Source organism: Urocampus carinirostris, chromosome 19 (assembly GCF_059441175.1).
Source record: "Urocampus carinirostris isolate Australia breed hairy pipefish chromosome 19, RoL_Ucar_1.0, whole genome shotgun sequence".
Taxonomy (NCBI): Eukaryota; Metazoa; Chordata; class Actinopteri; order Syngnathiformes; family Syngnathidae; genus Urocampus; species Urocampus carinirostris.
In genome coordinates this window covers 8,502,093-8,526,489 of record NC_142367.1, presented here as the reverse complement: position 1 = coordinate 8,526,489, position 24,397 = coordinate 8,502,093, and the positions used below count along the sequence as shown (strand labels likewise).

Below are 24,397 nucleotides of genomic sequence, written 5' to 3'. Positions count from 1 at the left end.
AATTACAAAATAAACCAGTGTTCATCTTTCATGGATGTGTGATTTATTGACATTTCGTGTTTTGGTCCACTGTTGTTGTTTATTTATCCGATTCGTCCTGCCTGGTTGAAGGCAGAATAGTGACGTCTGCCACCTATCAATGACATGAAGGTCGTCTGAATATGCCTTGACCGTTCAGACAGAAGTCGCATTCCAAAAGATCGGATATATATCGGAGTTAGGACCACAGATAAACAAGGACACAGTCTGGTGTGAAAAAAGCGGAAATGTGCCGTTCGGACGGATTTGAACACATCGGCTACAGGTCCGTGCAAAAAATTTTGATTTTCTTGCAGTGTGAACCTAGCCTAAGAAACGCACCTACTTAAAGAATGAGCTGACTGAGGGATCGGATCATGACTTACAGACAGAAGATGGCGGCAGAAAGAAACAAAGTTTAAAATTCTGGACAGCACTGTAAATTGGATGAAATTGCTTTTATTTATTTTTTATCTTAGCTAATTTATTTTTCAATATTTATGAATGATTGATGTTGTATGTTCCCCTCCACGCTTAAAAAGATATTCGGAATTATATTGCATATGGGTAATAGAGACTCCTCAATTATCACGGTTAATGAGGACAAGAACCACCCGCGAAAAGTTATTCGTGAAGTAGCATCGCACCTTCATAAAGGTCCTATAGAGTAAACTTACCTCGAGATGACGTCATTACCGACTGAGAGTATACAACTGTAACAAAATAACAATTGTAGATCTACAAATGATAACACACGACACATAAATGCAGTTGAATGAATGTTTTTATTGTCATTATACAAAAATACAAAGAAATTGGAGGGCTTCTCCTTTCAGTATAAGAAAGCAATCTAGAGATCTTCTGGCAGAGTTTTTTTTTTTCACAGTCGCACACACAGACAGCCACGCCCACCTAAAACAGAAAGCCCTCTTTAACCTGCTGTCTGCTGTCTATCAGAACACAATATACTGTACGATGATTTCAGACAATAAAGACGATTTAATTCTGAATCTGCTAAGCAGTGAACCAGCGATAACCAGGGCGCGAAGTAGCGACGGGTCTCTGTATGAATTAACCCGTGTTGAAAAAAATGTGAAGAATGTTTCATTTGAATTGATTTTCCAGCTATGCAGTATTCATCGGAGTAATGTGTTTATTTTTGTTTTGTCAATAACAGGCGGATGAAAGTCAAAGTTTACTTTGGGCCCCCGTAAATTTCTCGCGGACAATCTCCTGTCGCTTCTTAAGTGTCTGCTTTGATGACCCGCACTGAATAGCCGCACGCCGATTACAGACCGCAATCGCCTATTTACTTTAACGAGCCCTCCGGGAGGGTTTCCTGGCGTCTGGTGCGAACCCTCCACTTTTTACGGCAGGATTCAGAAGAACCTTGACCTCCAGCGGTGAAATACGGGGCCCGCCGCCTATAAAAGTGGGAAGCCACACACGTGAAAGGAGCGTCATAAAAGCCCGTAAATCTTGGGGGGTGCGCTTGTCCACGCTGTTATGTCAACACGGAGCATAATTACAAGGTAATAAGGACACGAGCTAAGTGCTAAATCAATGGCGTTAACAACGTGTTGCGTCCGGCGGCGGCACGGTGTCGTGTGGCGGCATAGGCGGCGCCACGTGCCCACTGTGCCCGAGACCCTCGTCCATCATTATTGATCCTCAGCTTACTGTAAAGTGCACACATTTTTTTTTACTCTGTGTGCATATCAATGACAAAGTAAATAAATTAGAAAGCTCACAACTCATGTGAATCCCATTAGCTGGAGAGGATTCATCTCTGGTTGCTATGGTGACTGCCACCGATGCATGCCACATCCACTAACCTCTCGTTTGGATCATGTGTTTATTTGTTTGTTTGTTTATTTATTTATTTAAATATGCAACCCCATACTGATACCAGGGTCTTTAAAGGTGCTTGAAATCCTTTAAAATGCTTGAATTTGAATGTTGTGTTATCTAGGATTGAAAAGTTCTTGCATTTTGCATAAGGTGCTTGTAAGTGCTTGAGACGCTTGCCCTGTTTCTCAACAAGTCTGCTTTAAAGTGATGTCAATGCTGCTTTCTGGTGGCTTTTCTTTGCCATTGCATTTATTCTTCCCTCGTGATTAACTGCAAATGGTATTAGTATGTATGGCATTGTCCTATGAAGCGTCATCGTCCCCTATAGGTGGCGACCAAGAGGATGCCATGTTTCTTAACAAGTCTGTTTAAAAATGACTCCAATTACTATCTGGTGGCTACTTTTTGACGCTTTATTTCTTCCCTCGTTATTAACTGCAGCTGGCATTAGTTTTTATGGCATTGTCCCTACAGTACAGGTGCAAGATAGAACTAAACAGCGCACTATAAAATGTGTATTTGTACAATGATTACGTTTTAGTTATGAACTTTTATTCTGGGCTTGACAAAACATTAGGGTAGTTTTTCCCTGTGGGAAATGGTGAGGGGAAGAACTTCCTGCAGCTGAGGTTAGGGTTACTGTCATTTTTATCGACACCTATATGGGGAGATGTTCTGTATTGTTCGGATACACAAATATATTTGCAATATACTCAGGATCTAAATAGCATATGTCTTGATGAATGCACACGCAAGATTTAAAATCACATATATAAAAGCATGCTCCTGGTTTTGAAAGTCCTTAAAAAATGCTTGGATTTGTTCAGGAAAATGGTGTACGAACCATGCATGAAATGTATACAAAGCATAACTTCAAGCCCATTTGTAATTTCGAATGAGCTCTTTTAAATATACCTATTTTTCTTTTCGTTTTTTATCAATAATACAATAAATGCTGTTTTTTTTTCGTGGCGCTTTATGTATTTTAGTTAGGAATTATTTTACTGTATTTTTTTTCTCAGGAGCTCTGTGTTAGCATCATCATTGATTGATTTTGAAACTTATGTTAATTTTTTTTGTCAATAGCTGATAATGGTTAGCACTGTTTTTGATGCATGTGATCGTATGTACATTTATCTGTTTGTTTATTCAGTTATTTATTTTCAGAAAATGCAGCATACTGTTACATTCATACAAAAATGACATCAAGCCACATTTTAACTTCAAGTTAGCTCTTTTAATTATAGCTTACTTGTTTTCTTCTCGTTTTTTTGTCAATAATAACATCAATGCTGTTTTGTCCCATAAAGATTTTTGTATTCTAGTTAGTAATTTTTATTTTACTGTACTTTTTTTCTCCTCAGGAGCTCATTGTTAGCATCAACCCCCCTTCTTATTGATTTTTAAAATTATGTTTATAATTATGTCAATAATTATTAATGATTTTAGTCTGCCTCTGAGGCATGTTACATCCACTAAGCTTTCATTTGATATCATGTGTTTGTTTATTAAGTTATTTTAAAAAGTGCAGACATGCAAATAAAACATAACTTCAAGCTCTTTTGTAATTTCAAATGAGCTCTTTAAAATAAATCTTATATTTATTTTAATTTTTTTGTCAATAATACAATAAATGTTGCTTTTTCATGACGTTTTAGGCACGCTAGTTATTATTGATTTTTTTACTGTATTTTTCTCCTCAGGAGCTCAGTGTTAGCACCCCCCCTTTATTATTGATTTTAAAAATTATGTTGTTGTTTTTTGTCAATAATATAAAATCAGAATAAGAATCCCCCTTATTATTATTGTTTTGCTACAACGAAATAAAGGTTGGACTTCAGTTGTCAAAAATATATGGTATAAAGACTAATAAATGAAAAAATACTAAGTATTCACCTCTAATATAAAGTATTCTTATCTAGAATCAAAACTATATATGATTGCCGACTGCTTCTGATGCATGCCACATCCTCTAACATCTAATTTGATGTTCTGTGTTTCTCTGTTTTTTTTTCTAGTTATTTCTCTTTTTTAAACACAGTCACATAATAATAATAATAATAATAATAATACTGTGACATGCACACAAAAAAATAACATCAAGCCAATTTGTAACTTCAAATTACCTTTTTGAAATATAGCTCTTTTTTGTATTTTTATTTACACAAAAAAATAACTGCAGTCCCCCCAACCAGCGAAGTTTTATGTATTCTAGTTAGTTATCTTTTTAAATCATGTTTGTTTATGTTTTTTGGGTCAACAATTGATCAAAAACATGCTGTTTTTTCTAAGGAGCTCAGTGATCATGATGTGTGGTTCTTTTATTAGCACCATCCTTCCTTTTTATTTATATTTGGAATTGGATTTATTTATTTTTGCCCGTTACTAACCCTCCAAAAATACATTTTCCACCCAAAAAAAGGTTTACATGTTCGTGTTCAGAATGTTTTTTAGTCAACAAAATTGTACGTAATGTTTGACAATTCAAATAATGTAATTAGTTATGGTGTAATATAATTTCAAGTTTATCTCGACCAACTAATATAATCAAACACTTGATCACGGTTGGTCGAGAAAAATAATGAGAGAGCCTACAAAAGGTGTGGATAAACGATTGAGTGTATTTAAATAATCATGTTGTGGCTACAAAATTGGATTAAATCCACATTGTTGCCATAATTTGTTTTCTTTAGAAATCTACCTCTGGCGCTAATTGCTCATCGATTAACACCGCATGCGCAATCTCTTTAATTTTTTTAAATGGCGTCATCGCGGTGATCACAGGTCGACCGTCACATTCCAGGATTCCCACAGGCGCGAAAAGATGGACTGGGTGGGTTGGAGGATTGGAGATTTATATACTTCTCCTTGCTTCTTCCCCCCTTTCTTTTTCCTGCCCCCCTTCCTTGGAGCAACAGCCAATCAAAACACGCGTGGGGCACTGCCGTCCAATGGCGAACGCACGTCCAAATAGACGGTAGAGCGCGGGCAGCAGCGACACCTGTTGGCGCTTACCGGTAAAGCAGGCCAGATTGTACCGTTTTTGTGTATAACCCAAGTAGAAGGGTTGCCATGGAAATATTTGCGTACAAAGGAGCAGACATGATCAGGCTTCCAGTGATGGGTTCAAGCCCTAAGTGGGGGTGGGGAACATTGGGTGTACTTATTAATAGGAGTACTGGGTTTGATTAACAGATTTACATTGTTTTGATGAAGACAATTGGGAACATGTGTTTTGAGAATAATCAAATAGCATTCGGTTTGTACATTAGTAACGATCACGTGGGCTTAATACATGAATTGTCCTTAGGAATGGTAAACTCCTCATCGGTTGGATGTTGGTATAACACATCTGAGGTCACAGGTTTGATCCCCAGTCCTTTTATTGGAAAGTTTTAGAGACTCTTGCTGACCCCTAACCAAACTTTGTTATAAACCCTAGAATATTTTTACCCTAAATTCAGATTATTATGGTACAGTAAGTGTTATGGCTAAGGTTTACAGCTTGAGTTAGGGTGGGTAGGATTCGTATTATTGTAGGGTTAAGATTACAGATAGAACTGGGATTAGGGGTAAAACTAGGGTTAAAGCTACGTTTAGGGGGTTATTACTTTAAACTTAAGTCAAGGTGACCTTTTCAAATTTAATTTTGAAACCCTTAATCTACTTTTTATTTAGACTATAACCCTAAATTCTTTTTGATTTGCGGTCTCAGTAGCTCACTTGGTAAGAGGCTTCTCATCCTGTCTATGGATTGGGTGTTCAAATCATTGATATTATTTTTTTGTAAATCTTAAATCTATTATGACCTACTTTAACCTTCTTGTAAATCTTAAATCTATTATGATTTACCTTAATCTTCTAAAACCCAAGTTTCTTGTTTGCTGTGCATTTATGTCCATTTATATATATCTTAGGTTAAATCAATTTTGGTCTGAAATTAACCATTAATTCGCTTTGACTAGTTGACCTGGTAGGGTTTTTTTTACTGTCAATCGATGTGATATAAGTTTAGACATCAAGCAAGTAAAAAAATGTTTGTGAACTCAACATTTTTAAACCGACAGCTACTTTTGACTGAGTCTATAATCCAAAATCCTATGATATGTTATGTGTTCAATGGCTTAGCTGTTAATTGGCCTGTCTTACATGCTACAATTATGGGTTCAATCCTCAGGCAAGTTAACTGAATGACACTCAATGATATGGATTTTGTGTTATAGTTTTACTCAAAAGTAGATTTAGTATAAGTCACTATCAATGTCACTGTTTTGACTGAGATCAAATTCACAATTTGTATATAAGAAGATTGCTCCCACACTAGTTGAGCCACTGAGGATAATACAATGTTTGCAGTGTTAGGATAGACTAGGGTTTTCAAAAAGCATTAAGGTTTAAACCCACAACATGTGCCTTGGAATAGAGCCTTAAATAAGCTACTGAGGACATGAAATTAAGATTCTATTGGGTATATAGGCACAGTCAAAAGTAAATTTAGGGTTTCTGAAACAGTTGCTAAAAAGTTTTGGAAAATTCTCTAAAAATGTGTAGTTACCTTGCCTGAGTATCAAACCTATTACCTGGGGATTGGTGACCACGTCATTTAATCGGCAAGCTACTGAGGATTTGGATCCTAATATTGGTTTTACGTAAATATTTGGTCAGGTCTGAAAAGGTACAAGGGCTGTAACCTATGACTTTTAGTGTGGAATATTAGCATCTGAGTTACTGCGGACGAATCAGTATATAGACATTGGGGCGGCAGTAGCTCAGGAGGTAGAGCGCTCGTCTTGGGGTCAAGGGATCCCAGTTCGAATCCCGGCTTGTCCGTGTTACATGTCGAAGTGTCCTTGGGTAAGACACTGAACCCCTAATACCCCCAATAAGCATGTTAGCGTCTTACATGGCTGCAATACAAGGCCGCTATTGGGAAATGTGGAGCACACTCTAAAGCGCTTTGGGAAGTCATTGACTTGAAAAGCGCTATATAAATGCAGATCATTTCATTTCATTTCACATTTGAGGTAGTGTTGCCATTAAAAGTAAATTTAGGGTTAAAACATAAGGTTTGGACTCAATATGTGCCCCTCGAATTGATGCGGCCGGCCACCACTTGGGCTCCACAGGTCAGCCGTCACATTCCAGTACTCCCACAGGCGCTCGCTCCTGAAAAGATGGACTGGGAGGAGATTTATGGCCACCTCTCCACGTTTTTTTTCTTTATTTTCCTCCCCTCCTTCCTTGGAGCTGCAGCCAATAAGATCCATTGCAGGCAGTCCAATAGCAAGTGTTTGTCCAAAAGACGGGAGAGATTGGGCAGCAGCGACTCCTTTTGGCACCTGCCGACACAGCGCTTGGTCATTTTGTCCTTTTTGCATCATTGAGTGAAATTTGCAGGGTCTTAGAAAATATTTTTTATTCTCGTATGACTTTTCACGCTTTTAAAAATCCATGACTTGTCCAACTATTTATAAATCGAGCGCGATTTGTGAACTCGCGAGAAAACCAAGGCGCAAAAAGTCAAAGGCACCCCTTCATTTCTTCTTTTGTGTGATCTCTGTTTTGCCCCAACTCCATTTTAGCTTCCCCGCTGCTTTTCTGGCCATAGACGGCAAGCAAGACATCCTATTTAGCACCACGAGTTGCAGGGGGCCAGTCTGGGGGTCACGCAGGGGCCAACAGTCAACAGACGGTCAACTACACCACCTCATTTTTCACATGCTTTATTATGACGAGCTGGGGGGCACAAACACAAACGCTCCTTAAGCGCCCATTAGCTTAAGATGAGATATTTTTTATTCTTCCTGAAGATCCCCCTCTAATTAAAAGATGGACACTTAGCGGCTTTTAGGATGTCCACAAATGTTCAAGAGGGACATTTGTGTTTCCCGAGTGTTTCTACACGACGTTTTATTTTTTCATTTGGAGTCGAAAATCAACTAGGCTTAAAAGACACTTATATCTGGGTAGGGGGAATACCTCATGTGCGGCCCCTTTATTTTCCTCATGTTGAGGTTTTTCAGTTTTTCCTTGCCCTCATGTAGGTTTTAGACCAGAGGATGTTGTAATAATAGTCTCTAGTTTGCTATAAATAAGTTTAAACCTCATGCTGACATACTCAAAACATGTACAAAACATTGAAATTATATTTGGGTCAGGAATAACCTAAAGTCTTGTCAACTATCTAAAGAAAATGCTTTTGTTAAATGACAATCCTAGAAATTGTATTCCTTTATCATGATATATTTTGGTTTACCAAATTGGCCCAAAATGTCACCTTGGCTTTTTTATGAACAAAATTTAAGTTAATTTTGGGTAAAATAAAATAAAAATCCATGCAAATTGCCATGTTCCCTGTGAGCAGTGGTCGACATTTATTATTATTATCATTGTTATTATTATTATTATTATTACTACTTGAATTTAAAAAGAAATGCATAAATCATTTATGGAAAAGTAAATTAAATAAAAATAAGTCATTATCATTATATAAAATAATTCAACACATGAAATTAGATAAACATATAAAGAAATAAAATTAATGAAATAAAGTATTAATATGTACAGTAGTACTATTAATACAATCAAATAAACAATAGTAAATTATGATAATACCAGTACAGTAATACTAAGTAAAGAATTAAAATTAAAAGTAACCATAATTAAATTTTAAAATAAATCTTGAAATAAAAAATAAATTTATTATAAGCAATAGTAAAATAAGTATGTAAAACAAAAATAGGTTATAAGTAATATTAAAATTAAATCATGAAATAGAAAATAAATTTGATAAAAACTATTGTAATAACAAAATCAAATCATTAAACAACCAAAAAATACATTTAAAAAAAATCACTGGCAAATAATGAATCAAAAGTAAAATCATCAAATAAAGAATAATGAAAATGATATTAAACCATTGAATACAAAATGAATTTAAAAAAAAAAAAAAAAAAAAAAAAAAGAGTATGGATAATAGTAAAGGATTGATCATTTAATTAAAAAAAATATAAAAAAAATAAATTGTAATGATAAAATAGTTAAATAGAAAACTAACTTAAAATAATATCAATTTAATTTATGAGCAATAGTAAAATGGAATAATTAAAATAGCAATTCAATTAACAATATTAAGTAAAAAAAATAACACGACTAAATCATTATACAAAAAAGAATAATCGGTAATAATAACATGATTAAATGAAACACATTTATACTGTTAACTATATAAAACGAGTTTTTGCCTGGACACATTTTTATTCTTTTTATTAAATAGCAGTAGCGGCAGTAGCTCAGGAGGTAAAGCGCTCGTCTTGGGATCAAGGGATCCCAGTTCGAATCCCGGCTCGTCCGCGTTACATGTCAAAGTGTCCTTGGGTAAGACACTGAACCCCTAATAACCCCAATAAGCAGGTTAGCACCTTACATGGCTGCAAGGCCGCTATTGGGAAATGTGGAGCACATTGTAAAGCGCTTTGGGAAGTCATCGACTTGAAAAGCGCTATATAAATGCAGATCAATTTCAAAAAACTTTCAAATAATTTTTACTAAAACAAAAGCATTATATTCTTATTTTGTCCATTTTTCAGTCCAAGTTGGTTTGCGCGTTGTACCTGAGCACTTACTTCCGCCATATTTCTTTGTTAGCCCGATGGAGGAAGCGCAAAGCGAGGAAGAGGAGGGTCAGAAAATGAGGAGGGAGCGAAAATGGAGGAGGGGATGCGAGGCGATGGGTTCATCGGTGGGGCAACGGGAGACTTTGTGAGCTCCATCACTCCCAAGGCCTACTACCTACGTTCCAATGCTCGCCGACCAGCCCCGTTCATAGTGCCGTCTAAAATCATCCCGTTGAAAATCCAAACGGATTAGTATTCATAAGCGGAAGATGACGCCACGGTCTCACCTTAGTCTTGGCGATGAGCTATGTGAATGCCGACGCTATCCAAATAAAGGACGGGTGCACTGCCGTTGTTACCATGGCGACTCCCTCCTCCATTGAAAAGGGAGGAGAGGAAGTCAACTAGAGGTCAACCGGTCGTGAGACAGACCCGAAAATACATTTTTGGAAAAGAAAAAAAAAATTGCTCACGCTCAGTTCTAAATGTCAACAAATGAGAGCAGGATTTTCAAAATGGCCGTCACAAAATTCTTCAATATACATTGGGAAAATATATTGATATTTTTCACTTGTGGGCTTCGGGTTGAAATGACTGGCCAATGTGTTGTTAAAAACCCAGAAGAAAATCCCCTAAATGGATTTTAACTTTAATGTTATGACGTGAGCAATAATGTCTTACACTAGATAGGATCAAACAGTAGAAAAACATGAAATGTTTTTATCCACATTTCCATGTAAGCTGTTAAGAGTGCAAAAAATGTCCTTAAAATGAGGAAACCAGTAAAACCATTTTCTATTAAAAATTAGATTTTAACTAATAAAAAGTTAAGCAAAAAGCATAAATGAAATGATCTGCATTTATATAGCGCTTTTCAAGTCAATGACTTCCCAAAGCGCTATAAAATGTGCTCCACATTTCCCAATAGCGGCCTTGCAGCCATTTAAGGCGCTAACCTGCTTATTGGGGGTATTAGGGGTTCAGTGTCTTACCCAAGGACACTTCGACATGTAACACAGACGAGCCAGGATTCGAACAGGGATCCCTTCATCCCAAGACGAGCGCTCTACCTCCTGAGCTACTGCCGCCTAAATAAATAGATTTTATACCCCAAAAACTGCATGCATGCCCCCAGAACACATAAAATATTTTTCCCTCTCAAATAAAGACATTTTCATATGGAAAAAGTTTTTTTTTTAATGTATTTTATTTGCATACAAAAAAATAACCAATGTATGCTCAAAATTGGACTAAAAAATGTGTTTGGTTCATCCAGTTCACATTCATTTTTTTCCAACCTTAAAAATAAAATAATGTTAATTAAAAAATACCAAAAAATAAATAATGAATAACTAACAAAAAAATCAAATTAAACATTTAAATATTTGTTAATAGATCAATGATTACAAAATGTTGAAATGTCTTTGCTTTAATTTGTGTAGGATGTCAAACAAGTTACTCCGCATCTAGTAGAAATATTTATGGAGAAGCCCACCCCATTTGGAAAAAAGATCAAAATATGTAATGTGGAAGGAGGGAATCCGGCCGCTAAAGGAGGTGTACCCTAGATGACCCGATGGAAAGATATGTTGGCCTGGAGAAGGATGGGCGCCACCAGGCTGTACTTGCCCAACACACACCACAGGAAATGGTGCCCCTAAGACACCAAGTGATCCAACCAACCAAAAATTAGGATGACCCTACCCCCTGCAAGAACAAGGCTGCACACAGTCGTAGACCCCTCCCTCTTTGGATTAGTCTGCACGAATCAATTATTTTATAGGTGGAAAATAAATGATGAATAAATAGTAAAGGCAAACATTTGGGAAACAAAACAATATCTTTTCTAGCGATCTTTTTTGTTGTTCTATAATTAGGAATGCTGGATACATTTTTGTTTTACACCCATATTACTCGTCCATTTAAAGTTTCAATTCACAATCAGTTCTTTTTTCCATTTCTTGATTGGTTACATTTTTCCAATCATAGGAATTATTTTTCAATGTGGGTATAATGCTTTAAAATCTTTTCTTTTTGTTTCAGGAGTACAACATTGACGGTTGGTGGGTGGGTGAGCTGAATGGCACGGTGGGCATCGTCCCCAAGGACTTCCTGCAACCCGCGTACATCCTCTGAGTTGCAGCAGCTACCGGTCCAAGCTTTTCTAAGATTTATCTTAAAAGCAAGCGTTAAAAAAAAGTGACAAATCAGCCAAAAACTTTCAATGTCAGCTAACTTTTATTCAAAAAAATGCAAGCATCTGTAAACTCAACAAACGATCAGTCATCATGAAGTCATTCAAAATCTATTTAATTCAACTGAAAATAAAACGGTCCCTTTCGGAAATCACATTCAAGCAACTAGGCTCGATTAACAGCTATGTGGCGTCACTCAAATTTGGCGCTTGAAATGTTTTTCAATGTGCTCCAAATTGCTTTAAAGGAAAGACTGAAAATGGTCAAATCTGTTTGGGCAGTCCAGTCTCAAAATGTGGCCTAAAATAACAATAAAAGTCTCTGGAGAACTTGGGCGCCCTCTGCAGTCCCAAAAGAGACAGAAAAATAAGAAGCTTTAAATTCAGCGCCATAAGACCGTATTTTACAAACTAAAAAGCTAAAAACCCCAAATTGGTCAGAAATGTGAAAGTGTGCCTAATCGCCCACAGAATATGGTGGATAAGCGTGCGTTACTTTACGAGGTGAATATGACTGATCAATCAATATTTATTGCCGGCTTGAATTGCAATATATTGTATTCAATGGTAAGCATTCAGTGACAAAAGGCTTTACACCTTATCTCACTGTCACACACTAATTTTACTCATGGTGCCAGAAACAATGATCCCCGTAGTGCATTCTGATAGCAAACAGTGAAAGACGAACAGAAAGGCTCCCAACAAATGACTATACAAGCTCTTTTACATATGTGTACATATAAAACAGAGGTTATTGATACAGAGGTCAAGAAATGGAGGGACTGTTCAACCTATCCGAATGCAAAATGTAAATCACGGTTTCTGGCACCGTGGGTAAAAATAGTTTGATAATGAGATGAGGTCTAATCATTTTTCGCATGTGACTGAAGAACTAAAGATAAAAGTGTTGGCAACGTCACTGTATACCGCTGCGTACAAAGTTTTGGAATTTAAGAAGGTGAACTCGAATACCTTTTTGTATGTTATCTGCAATACCTTGTGGTCCAGAGGTAAAGTGTCAGCGCCTTCACTGCTGCGATCCGGGTCGGATTGCAAACAAGGTTTTGTGATTTTAATCAGCAACATCGACTATATCGACTACTTAGTCATTGCACTATTATATGCCATGAGTGTGCAAAGAGCCCAAAAGGTTATACATGGTAGCTCTTACTGTAGTCTTAATTTCATATACCTCCTGGTCCGGTACGCCTTATAATCCGGTGCACTTATTGTGTGGAAAATACGGTAAATAATTTGGGCCTCATATTAGTGGACTTTTGGGGATGAGCCATCCTTAATTCGGCGTTCTTAAATGCGGTCTCATTTAAAAAAAATCTTTAAAAGTGCTTTGTTGCCATCTTGTGGCAATGGTAAGTCATTGCAACATTTCTAAGATCGCCATAAAATAAAACTAAGCTTCTTCCTCCTGGATCCGGCAAACTTGTTTTTCTGGAACCGAGCCGCTCCCCAACACGCTAAAATCGTTCTCGTCTAAAGAGTCATTCGGCTCGGCGCAGCAGTTGACGAGGTCAATGGCCGCGTCTCCGCCATTATCATTCTCCGACTTTGTCATAATGTCAGGTGACGGCTGTCGGCATTCGACCGATTCGTCCTCGTCACTCACCGGGACGATGCTCTCGTTGGACGATGAGAGGGAGGAAGACGACTTGGTGGCCGGTGTCTCCTCCTCCTCCATCACTAAAACTGCCAACTTTGCCGTTTCCTCAACGGCGGGAGAGTGGACCTCCACGGGGGTCTCCGTGCGACAGGACGTCTGCTCGTCTTCCAGGTAGAGGACCGCCGGCGTGGAGGCGTGGCAAGGTTGGAGAACATCTCCGCCAGGTGTAAAGAGCAAGAAACTAGCACCATCTTTGTTTTTGGGACGAGGCTGGCGTGGAGCCGGGCTAAGGGGAAAGAAATCACTCAAATTCTTTACAAACAGTTGCCACAGCGACGTTCTCACCTCTCCACCGACTCGTAAAAAACACTGAAGATCGGCTCCTTGGCGGCGTCGTCCTCCTGCGCTTGTGCCCAGCCCCGATTGGACGAGGCATAAGTGAGAATGGCGTCCGTCACGGTGTAGGGAGTGTGGCCTTGCACGCAGTCCAGAATGTGGCCCACCGGTAGTTGCGTCTGCAGGAACAGGTGCAGCTGGCTGTCCGACAGGCACACAGTCATGTTCACAACCCTAGATGGTAGGGGGGGGGAAAAGACCACTGAATCAAAAAATACGGTGGTACCTCTTTAGACGAGCACCTTTTAACACAAGAATTTTGGAATGAATGGTAAATGGTCAGCATTTATATAGCGCTTTTCAAGTCAATGAAGACCTTCCAAAGCGTTTTACAATGTGCTTCACACTTACCCATTCACACACACACTCACACACCAGCAGGGAGTCAGCCATGCAAGGTGCCTACCTGCTTATTGGGGGCATTAGGGATTCAGTGTCTTGCCCAAGGACACTTCGACATATAACACGTGGGAGCCGGGAATCGAACCTGCGACCTCTTGATCGCAAGACGAGCGCTCTACCTCCTGAATACAAGTTTTATTTGCAACAAAAATCTTGTTTGCTATATGAAGGAAAATCCAGTTCACGGGCAGTGCCGGAGGCTACCACTAAAACCCGCTAGTGACCGCTTGAAGTCAATATCAACTTGTACGGTTTGTGCATGCAAACTACTACAGGCTATGAAACAAATTGAGCTGTGAAAAATGTTTGCGTGTACCTTTATTTAAATTTACAGTAACTCACATTTTAGGTGTACAGTCTCTCCATCTCATACCCGCCAACCTTCGCTTGCTCTCCTAATTAACGATTGCAAATCCTGATTTTCAAGCAATAGCAAACCTTACAATAATAATTGCAGCAACTATTTACTCACAGCAAGACAGACTTTGTTGAATATTGTGACAATATTAGCAATCTATGATGACTCTGCTACCATGAAATGAAATGAAATGGGCAAGACGAGATAGGTCTTTTTGGAAAAAGAATTCCCTGTATGAAAATATTATACCGCGTACACAATTTAAAATGTTCAAAAAAACGTATGAAATATGGGGAAACGATTTAAGTTGTCAGGCATGTGATTTCCGCAAGTCCTTGCAACCGTCCTGCCCCCGTCTTCCGCACTGCGCACACAGGAAGGGCAGAAACTCTTTTTACTTTTTTTATGTTTACTAACTATTTGAATATGATTTTACTGATCAGGAAGATATGTTTTATTTGGGGTTAGCTTTAAGGCTTTTGGGAGAACAGGATCAGACCACCAATCATTTCATGTCGGAAAAAAATCTCTCATTACACGAGCAGTTCGAGCTATAGGCACGATCCTGGAACGAATGAAGCTCGTATGAAGAGGTACAAATGAAAGTAAGATGTAAAATATCATGACGCACTTATCCAGGAAAACTTGAAGTCCCTGCCTCCTCCGCTCCAGGAAGTCCTCGTTGCTGAAGGAGAAGAAGGACTTTCCAGGAAGGTCTGGGACTGGCCTACGAGTCAGCGTAACGTCATTCAGTATATTACGTGCCACCAGAGGGCCCCAGATAAGTCCAAACGGGGTTGTACTCACACCAAGCCAGCGTTCTTCTGCAGCCATTTCTTCAGCCAGACAAATTCGCTGTAGCGCCGCCTAACGCACGACGTCTTGGCGGTAAAGGCCTTGCTGTTTGTCTGCAAGCACGCAAAATTTGCTTCAACACATTGTCCTCTCACTTAAAGGAGTTGCAGTAGACCAGGGGTCGGGAACTTTTTAAGAGCCATGAAAGCAAAATATTTGGAGTTATTTTTTGGGTGGGGCAGAGCCACACCATCTATTTTAAGACGATCTTCAACGAAACTGCTAAAACCGCTCTCCAGACAAAAGCTAATTCTTCAGCACATTTGTGTGATGATTGATGATTTTCATCAAATTTATAAATTTATAAAATAATATAAACATACCACATAGTATTTGTCTCCCTCCCACAGTTACTGACGAGTATGTGTTGAGCCTGACACAAAATACTGCAAACAAGAATACCAACCTATTTAGCTTCGGCGTAGATCGCTAGGTGTGCAAAGTTCCATCCCTACTGTCACCCCAAAGAATCGCTCTAATATCTTTGCTGGCATTTTGGGGTGTTTGTTATGTGGGTTTTCATCATTAAGTGTCTCAACAGTGAACATCCATTGTTTAAGGAGCTTCTATATAAAGGCTTCCTTCAGTCTTTACTGTAAATTTTAGTTGGAAATGTGTCCTTTTTATACTGGACCTCACAGTCCATGATCATAGCGTTGTTTTGGATTCTCGTGAAAAAAAAACTCCTCTCAAGCTTTGAAAAGGGAATTACATTTTGCCGCTGCTGACTTGGCGATCAGGTTACTGTGACAACCTCAGGAAACAAGCTGCTGACATCTTTATTTTCTCGCAATCTCCTCTCAACCAACGACAACTCGATTCCTTATGACAGGGGTGGGCAAACTTTTAGAGTTGATGGCTGCATTCGGATCAAACAATTGGCCTGGAGACTGATATATTTTTCCTCATGGGTAAGTTTGAAGCACATTGTAAAGCTCTTTGGGAGGTCTTTATTGACTTAAAAAGCGCTATATAAATGCAGACCATTTACATTTAAAAATAAATAGAGCATTTTCCCATCATAGTCATCAAAAAAATAAAGTCTCCTTAGTGATTTAAGATCTGGTATCAGTATTATCAAGTAAGTTTGTGGGCAAAGTGCGCTGCAGCAGACAAAGATCGGAAGGAGCTAGCAAAAAAGGTGACCAGACGATGAAGGTGCTGTATGCGGGTCAAATCAAGAGGCTTCGCCTGCTACTGGTAACCATGGAAACGTGGCCAGGCTGTACTTGACCAAGACATACAGAAAGTGGTTCCACACAAACCCAGGTGATTAACCCCTTAACGTTCCGACAGCGAACCAACGGACTTTTGATCAGCATATTGGTGTCTGTACGATGTCAGCAGTCATTGAAATACGTCATGCCACATGTCATTGGAAAACATAGTCAACAAGTTACCCGGATACAATAAAGCCTGCGTAACTCACCAATTACATTCCCTGGCGGTCATCAAATCATTTGAATGTCTGCAAAATGGCTTCGTTTCATCAAGGACATTCCATAGAATCCGTTAAAATATGTACTCCGAGATACACGATAATGCCTAACAAATAAATGGAAATCAACCTAAAAGTGTGCTTGGTTCGACGGTGCTTGTTGAAAATCGTTTGTTTCGATCCAAAACTCCCCTTTAAAAATAAACACACTCGTAAAATCATTCCCAGTATGGTAGTTAGCCCTCCCCTTTCAATTGACAACTATCTCAGGCAATAGGATCTTTTCATGGTCCACAACCCGCATTAGCCTAAATGGGCCTGTCCGATGTAACGGGTATCGCCTCCAATCGGTTCGAATATCTTCAGCCAGTAGTAACCTATTCAAATGGTGATTGACACATTTGTTAGCCAATATATATTCCATCATAAATGAACACGATTTTTCGATGCGTATTCAAGTCAGAGCATTTTTGTGCAAGACACACGATGGCAACAAAGCTGGCACCCAAAGACAAAAAAAAACTTTTAGCACTTAATCATAATATATAGATATCCATGATATTCTGACCATTTTTGTTCAGTGGGCCGGATTAAGAAGCAAAACAGAAGTCAAGTCAAGTCAAGTCATTTTTATGTGTATAGCCCTTAATCACAAAGAGTCTCAAGGGGCTGCACAGGTTATTGCACAGACTATTTTTTCACCATCCCCTGATCTGAAACCAACATGAGGGCAAGGAAAAACTCAAAAACCTCAACATGAGGAAAATGAAGAAACCTTGAGAAGGGACCGCACAGGCTGCAATGGATGTTGCAAGTACAAGTAGTACAGAGATATTGTCAACAAAAAATATAGGTTATTCATATGCTATAGAGTAGAAGTGTTTTTTAAGCAGAAGGGCGCTTGAGGCCCGCTAGCTGTAGTCAGCCCACCCCCGTCCCAGGAAGATGTCAAGACCAAAAACTTACTTTTACAAAAGGAAATAAGTCCCTCATTTTCAAGTGTTCCGGCTCTAACCTTCACTAATCATTTAAGAGGTCCTAATTTTTTTTCTAAATTTATGTTTTCCCATTTTTTTCTGTGAATGGCTTTATTATATAAAATTAATTATTATTGTTAGCTAAGGCTACATGATTTTGTAAAAAAAAAAACAGATGCGATTTTTCAGACCTAGATGTGATTTTCGATTTTAAAAGAAAAGCGGATTTTCTGTGCTAGCTTTGTTTTTTGGCAGGGAGAACATAAACATAGTGACATGCAAACAACTTGAGATGACGTACCTTGAAAAAAGAAACGCAGTGGTTTGCGCTTACACAGTCGCACTACGTCACATCGCGATATTGATTCGATTTCGGTTAATCGTGCAGCCCTAATGTGAGCTACAGATTCAAAAGAAATACAAACGTTTTTTCTAATAATATTAACTTTTCTTTTACGTTTAGTTGTTTAAAATTGCTCTATGTGTATTTCTCATTTTCGCAAATCATGATCGTCCCAATCCAACGACGAACTTGCAGGAAAATTCACACATTAAATTCTATTTGACTATTTTGTATTTTTGCAAAGAAAGGAATGCAACAATTTTTTTAATACATATTAGTTTTTCTCACGTGGAGGAAGATCTTGTAATCCACGTAGGAATTCCACAAGCCTTCGTTCTGCACGCGAGGATCTTGAACGCGAACTGCCACAAATTCCTGAATGAACCCAAAAATATTGTGACTTCAATGATGACACTGTGGCCAAATTTTCTTTCATGATGCTAATTTTTAATAAAAGACGCTTGAACTTAACGCATGCACTGGATGACATACTTGTTTATTTTTTTTCAAAACGTGTGACTTACATCTTGGTGGTTCATGGTCACAGATGCCATAAGAAGAGACACGGGAAGATGATGCAATTTACATGCCGTCCCAGAATAGCCTGTTGAGCGCAGGCAAAAGTTACAACTCTCCATCCATCTCTTTGTGTTGATCACATTTGTGTGAATTGTACATTTTTTTCTTAATTTTTGGTATCTAAATAAACACGAAGTGTATCAATGTTGATGACACCGAAGACTTGGTTGTTGAAATAAAATACCATAAAGTATTTAACCTTAAGTTAAAGGCACAGTGTGTAATATTTGCCAACTAGAAGTCACTATTGTGTAGTTTGACCAAAAATGAGAGCAACGCACAAGGAAGAAGACCAACTACGGAGACTCAGAGAGACAAAACCATTTTTTCGCTTTTCAAAAGGTTTTTGTTCTTTTAGGGTACCCGTAGCAGCAAGATTGTGGGCAATGTCGTCGTCTCTCGGTAAGCCTCATGATGATATTAATTAAAGTGAGAATTTCTGCCCTAAAGAATGTGTGCCCATTGCGAAAGACAGGCATGTCAAATGACTTACGATTATTCAAAAAACACAGTGCATTCATGTTGAGTCTTCAACTGGGAAAGACAAAACAAGAGTTGGCTGCTAAAGCAAACTACCAAGTACACGGTGCGTAAAATCCTTGAAAATGCTTGAATATGAATGTTGTGCTTTTAAAAATTAAAACGTGCTTGAATTTTGGGTGGAGTGCTTGTAAATGTTTGAAAGTGTTGCAATGTTTCTTGGCAGATGACTCAACACACCACACATTAAATACAATTTTAAAAAAGGAATCTGCTTAAAAATGACACTGACACTGCTTTCTAGTGGCTTCACTTTACCATTGCATTAATTCTTACCAAGTGGTATATTTTAATGGGAAGAACTTAAACTAAAAGCTAAATACCATCTTACCCAACACTTGTATGGGGAGAGATTTGTCTCAAAAAATATTTACACACGTGTTGTTCAGATCAACAAATATGTTTGCGTTTTACTCAAGACCCCAAAACATGTCTTGCTAAATTCACTTGCAGTTATATTTGTGGACCTGCAAAATCCATGATTCGCACTGGACTTCTTTTAATGGTACTACACAAATTAAAAATAAGCTTTGAATGTCCTTTAAAAATGCTTGAATTTAGCCATGAAAATGGTGTAAGAACCCTGCATATAGTAGTTAAACCTCAAGTCCATTTAATGCAGTCAAACACAAAATAAATTGCCACAAATTTTTACAGTAAGTTATAATCACCTTTCATTCAATTTGTCACGAAAATCTCCCATTTTCAAATGTTTGATTTAGTTTTGCTGTTATAAAATTATTTTTTTACTTGGTCTGAGGAAGTATTCTAATATTTTGAGATAGGATTTTTGAGTTTTTTTCAGCTGTAAGCCAAAATCAGCAATATTCAAATAATAAAAGGCTTGAAATAGTTCTGTTGATGTGTAATGAATCCAGAATGTATGACATTTTTGTTTTTTTATTTGCATTACAGAAAATAAAGAACTTTATCAAAATATTCTAATTTTCTGAGACAGTCCAGTATGTCTATTTGTTACAGGAAGACAGCTTTGCCACATCCAACAACCCAATTAGCAGGACTTTTTACTTTCTTGTTGCTTTTTTCTCAAGTGAAATTCAATTCAAAAATTGTATTGTACGTTCATTGTGTATTTTGCAGAAGCACAAATATATCTGCAATTTACATATGCGATTTTTTTTTTTTTTTTTAACTTTTTATTTCTCACACCAATTTTGACAGAGGTTTGATTCCACCATCTAGGTGGTCAAACAAGAAGAAAACTAATCAGGAAACCAACCCGGAGGTCCATTATCACATATGCAATTTTTAATATTGCAGGAGCATTTATCAAGACAAATGCTTTACAAATCTTGAGTAAATCACAAATATATATTTTTTTGAGAAATCTCTCCCCATATAGATGTGTAAAATTGACGGTAATATGTAGCTTACATTTTCAGGTAGAGGAAGTTCTTCCCATTACAATTTACTACGGGGAAACTACCTTTATTTTTTGCATGGCCCATAATAAATACACATTGTATAATGCCCTGTTGTGAAACATGGAAAAAATTTCAAGAATTTACTAGCACTTCACCTAAAGTTCAAGTACTTTTCAACCCTTGAAAACAACATTCCAGGATTTCAAGCACCTGGAGGAACCCTGGACTCAGCTTGCCACCTCAAGGCCAGAAAAGATTCATTTATTAAGATGAAAAATGAATGAGTGACCAATCATAACATTATTAGGAAATATGCAGGGTTCATACATCTTTTACCAGACCAAAATTCAAGCACTTTTAAAGACTTTCAAATCCAATTTTCCCAATTTCTGCAGACTATTAAAGGGAAGAAAAAAGTAAGTCGTGTATTTTGCAGAGCCACAAATATATCTGTGATTTATACAAGTTATTTTTAATCTTGTGTGTGCATTTATCAAGACATATGTTTTTTAGATCTCGAGTAAATCACAAATACGTTTTTGAGACATATCTTTTCCCATATAGGTGTTATGCAAGTAGAAATGACGGTAATATGTAGCTTATATTTTCAGTTACAGGAAGTTCTTATTACAATATAACACTGGCAGTTGGTAACTCGGTTTCCACAATGTGGAGTTACAGTAGATCTTATTTTCAGTGCCCGGCCTCACTTAACAATCCAAATTCCTGGTTGGGCAACTTCCTAATTTAAATGGGGCGATTAGAGGTCATAATTTCATATAGAATTAGTAACACAACTTGGTCATGTCTGCTCCTTAAGTCACCGTCATAGGACAATGTCATACCCGAGGCTATCGTGTAGCTATTCAGCCTTTCTCAAATATACCACTTCATTTTTTTAATGGTGCTCAAAAAAATTTTCATAATTTACACGTAATACTTGCACCAATGCACACTTTATAGTACCCTGTTTGGATGTAGTATGCACCTGTCTTGTAGGGAGCGATGACGCTTCATAGGACATTCATACAAACTAATGCCAGCTGCAGTTAATCACGAGGGAAAAAATGAAGTCAAAAGTAACCACTAGATAGCATTGTCTGTGTCATTTTAAGCAGAGTTGTTAGGAAACAAGGCAATATTTTCACCCACAATTCAAGTACTTATTAATTCTTAAAACACGTTAAATTTCAAGCACCTGTTTGGACCCTTAATTTCATAAGGTAAACTCATTACTCTTCGGGGAAAATTAGCGCAAACACAAAAAAAAACCGTCAACTCTCCACAATTAGTTGTAAAAAAATAAAACATTTTAAGATGAGTTAAAATTAGCAACTCTGTCAGTGTTTGTATTTATTTTGCTAATGCAAACAAGCAAAATGCTAACTAACTGGACTTACTTTTCATGTAGTAAACTGGCAAACTGCCGTCTGTTTGAGTTGTCCCGTTGTTGAAGTTGCTGTTTCTCGGCCAAAATAAAATAAAAAATCGGAAAGTGTTTCAGCCTGGCGGCTCGTTCATCCAAATGTTGGCTTCCATTGCGCAAGCCGCACTAGATGCAAGCTAGCCAACATGCTAGCTTCACTGTATCGTAACGCCACAGGGGCGGGGTCGCGTATTGTACGCGTGCGCAGTCTGGCGTTGCCTTCGGGATAGTTTTGTTTTTGTCGCTGTTTATATTAATTTTTTCCTCTTGAAAAAAAAATATATATATCATCCTGTGCCCCAAAAATAACCGTAACATTTTTCCTGTACCAAATATACGCCAAAGAAACAACACAGCCCCTCATAGGAACATTAAAAAGCGGACGCATTTCTCGTATACCTGAATTTCGAGGGATCCTGAAGCGACTTTTATATAATGTGATTGGTTGAAAACAAGGAAGCGAAGAAAACATTTCGCAGTTTCGTTGTTAAAAAATATTAATGTATTTGACAGAACAAAATGTGAAAAATATTTTAAAGTAACCTGAGGAGGTAACATTTTTATCCCTTGAAACATTGATTCGTGCCTAACTATTGAACAAGGCATGCGTTAAAAGTTGATTAATTTGATAAAACAAAATGTGAAAAATATCTCAGGGTCGTTCACACAATTCTTCCTATCTGAGAGGTGGGACGCTAACCTCGACAGGTGCAGCCAGACGGCGGCCATCTTACGTTGCTATTTTGACTAATTTCATGCAATTTTCAATGAATAAAAAATATATCTTTTTCATATCTATTTACAGTGCATAGCTAAAGAATGTTGAAGGGGTTGCAAAAATATTGCCATTTTCTCAACTCGGCCAACTAACACCAGAAGTTCCTTGATGACTTCTGAATGATACAATGTTGACCTAGATGGTTAAAGATGGAAAACAGAGTGTACCTATGTGTTATTAGGTCTCAGTTTAAATGCACCTGCTCCGGGATGCACTCAGAGGTTTATGAAAGGAAACACAATAGAACAGACATCATTATGAAGACAAAAGACCCCACCAGTAAAGGATTTTATACATTTGGACTATAAAGGATTTTATACGATTGACTAATGTAATGAGGATTTTTACTGAGTGGGCTTTAGTTCAATGAACAAGGTCAGGGCAGGCTGTTCGAAATGCATAATATTTTGTCAATGGAATTTTGATAACAGGACTCTGACGGAGGACGGCAGGCGTTGTTTTGAGAAGCCAGACATCGAGGCGCTGTGTTGTGAGAACGATGGGCGCAAACAATTCCTTGGCACGCCCATGGGAGGAGCCGAGACGCCATTTTGCGGGGAGACGTGGGCCAAGAAGAGAAAGCTAAAGGACTTCAGAAGAAGGCTTCCCACAGACGCCAACGTTACTTCGGCCATCTTCAATGGAGTACACTTAGTTAAATTGTTAGGAAAATAAATCCCCCCCGTGTGCAAATGTTGACTTTCCTGTTCATTTTTCTTTCAAGAAACGAGCGCGCATACATTTTTGGATGAATGTAGGTTGTGTTTGGTTAATTGAGTCAGATAACTAATTCGAACAATTTGGTAAACGGTACATTTTGATAATTCCCAACACCAGGCAGCTGGGGAGAAAACTGTATCAAAGTTCAAAGCAGGAATGGTATACAAGATTTCTCAACATTTACACATCTCCCGTGTGCGAAAAATAATGAAGAAAGCGTCAACTCACTGCAAACCTACTATGACCTGGTTGTCCCTCTAAACTTTCAGGTCAAACAAGAAGAAAACTAATCAGGAAACCAACCAAGAGGGTCATTATCACATTGCATGGCCTACAGGCATACACAGCTGATGTGGGACAATCTGTGCATAAAATAACCATTATTCATACTTTGGATAAATCTGCCCCTTTATAATAATAATAATAATAATAATTTCCTTTGTATTGTCATTCTTTGTAACAATGTACACAGAACGAAATGTCGATACACCTGACCCGTTGTAGCGAGCCGATGCAGCCGCAGCCAACAGAGGGCGCCACCATTTTACCAATTAGGTATGACTCGGCCGAGGCGCGAACCAGCGACCTCCCAGTCTCAAAGCGGGCACACTACCATCTAGGCTACTGAGCTGGTTTATGGAAGAATGGCAAGAAGAAAGCCATGTGCAAAAGTTTGCCGATGACACTGCGATCGTGGGATGTATCAGAAACGGGCAGGAGGAGGAGTACAGGAAATTGATTCAGGACTTTGTCCGATGGAGCGACGCAAACCACCTGCACCTAAACACCACCAAGACCAGAGAGATGGTGGTGGACTTCAGGAGAACCAGAACTCACCCGGTTCCTGTAACCATCAAGGGAGAATGTGTAGAATTTGTCCAGACTTACAAATACCTGGGTGTG

At 38.1% G+C, this 24,397-nt stretch overlaps 2 protein-coding genes across 7 annotated transcripts in view; one reads left to right on the top strand and one right to left on the bottom strand.

The window, feature by feature from the left end:
• Positions 1–23,386, top strand: part of skap1 (src kinase associated phosphoprotein 1) — a 69,479-nt gene extending 46,093 nt beyond the window's left edge. For 5 of the 6 annotated variants that reach the window (XM_088323022.1, XM_088323023.1, XM_088323025.1 and 2 more), the window contains one exon: positions 11,529–13,110. In XM_088323022.1, coding sequence (XP_088179148.1) covers positions 11,529–11,621 — 93 coding nt within the window. In that variant the 3' untranslated portion in view covers positions 11,622–13,110. Of the gene's footprint in view, positions 1–11,528; positions 13,111–23,205 lie in introns of those variants that run through there. The other variant, XM_088323024.1, reaches the window with a different exon arrangement.
• Positions 11,705–22,183, bottom strand: snx11 (sorting nexin 11). Its single transcript, XM_088323026.1, has 7 exons — positions 21,971–22,183; positions 18,591–18,670; positions 18,355–18,441; positions 15,261–15,361; positions 15,085–15,180; positions 13,643–13,867; positions 11,705–13,583 (listed from the first exon to the last, which is right to left on the bottom strand). Exons 1-7 carry the CDS (start codon positions 21,975–21,977, stop codon positions 13,091–13,093), a joined length of 1,089 nt encoding a protein of 362 aa, XP_088179152.1. The 5' UTR covers positions 21,978–22,183; the 3' UTR covers positions 11,705–13,090.
• Positions 23,387–24,397: the final 1,011 nt, after the last annotated feature.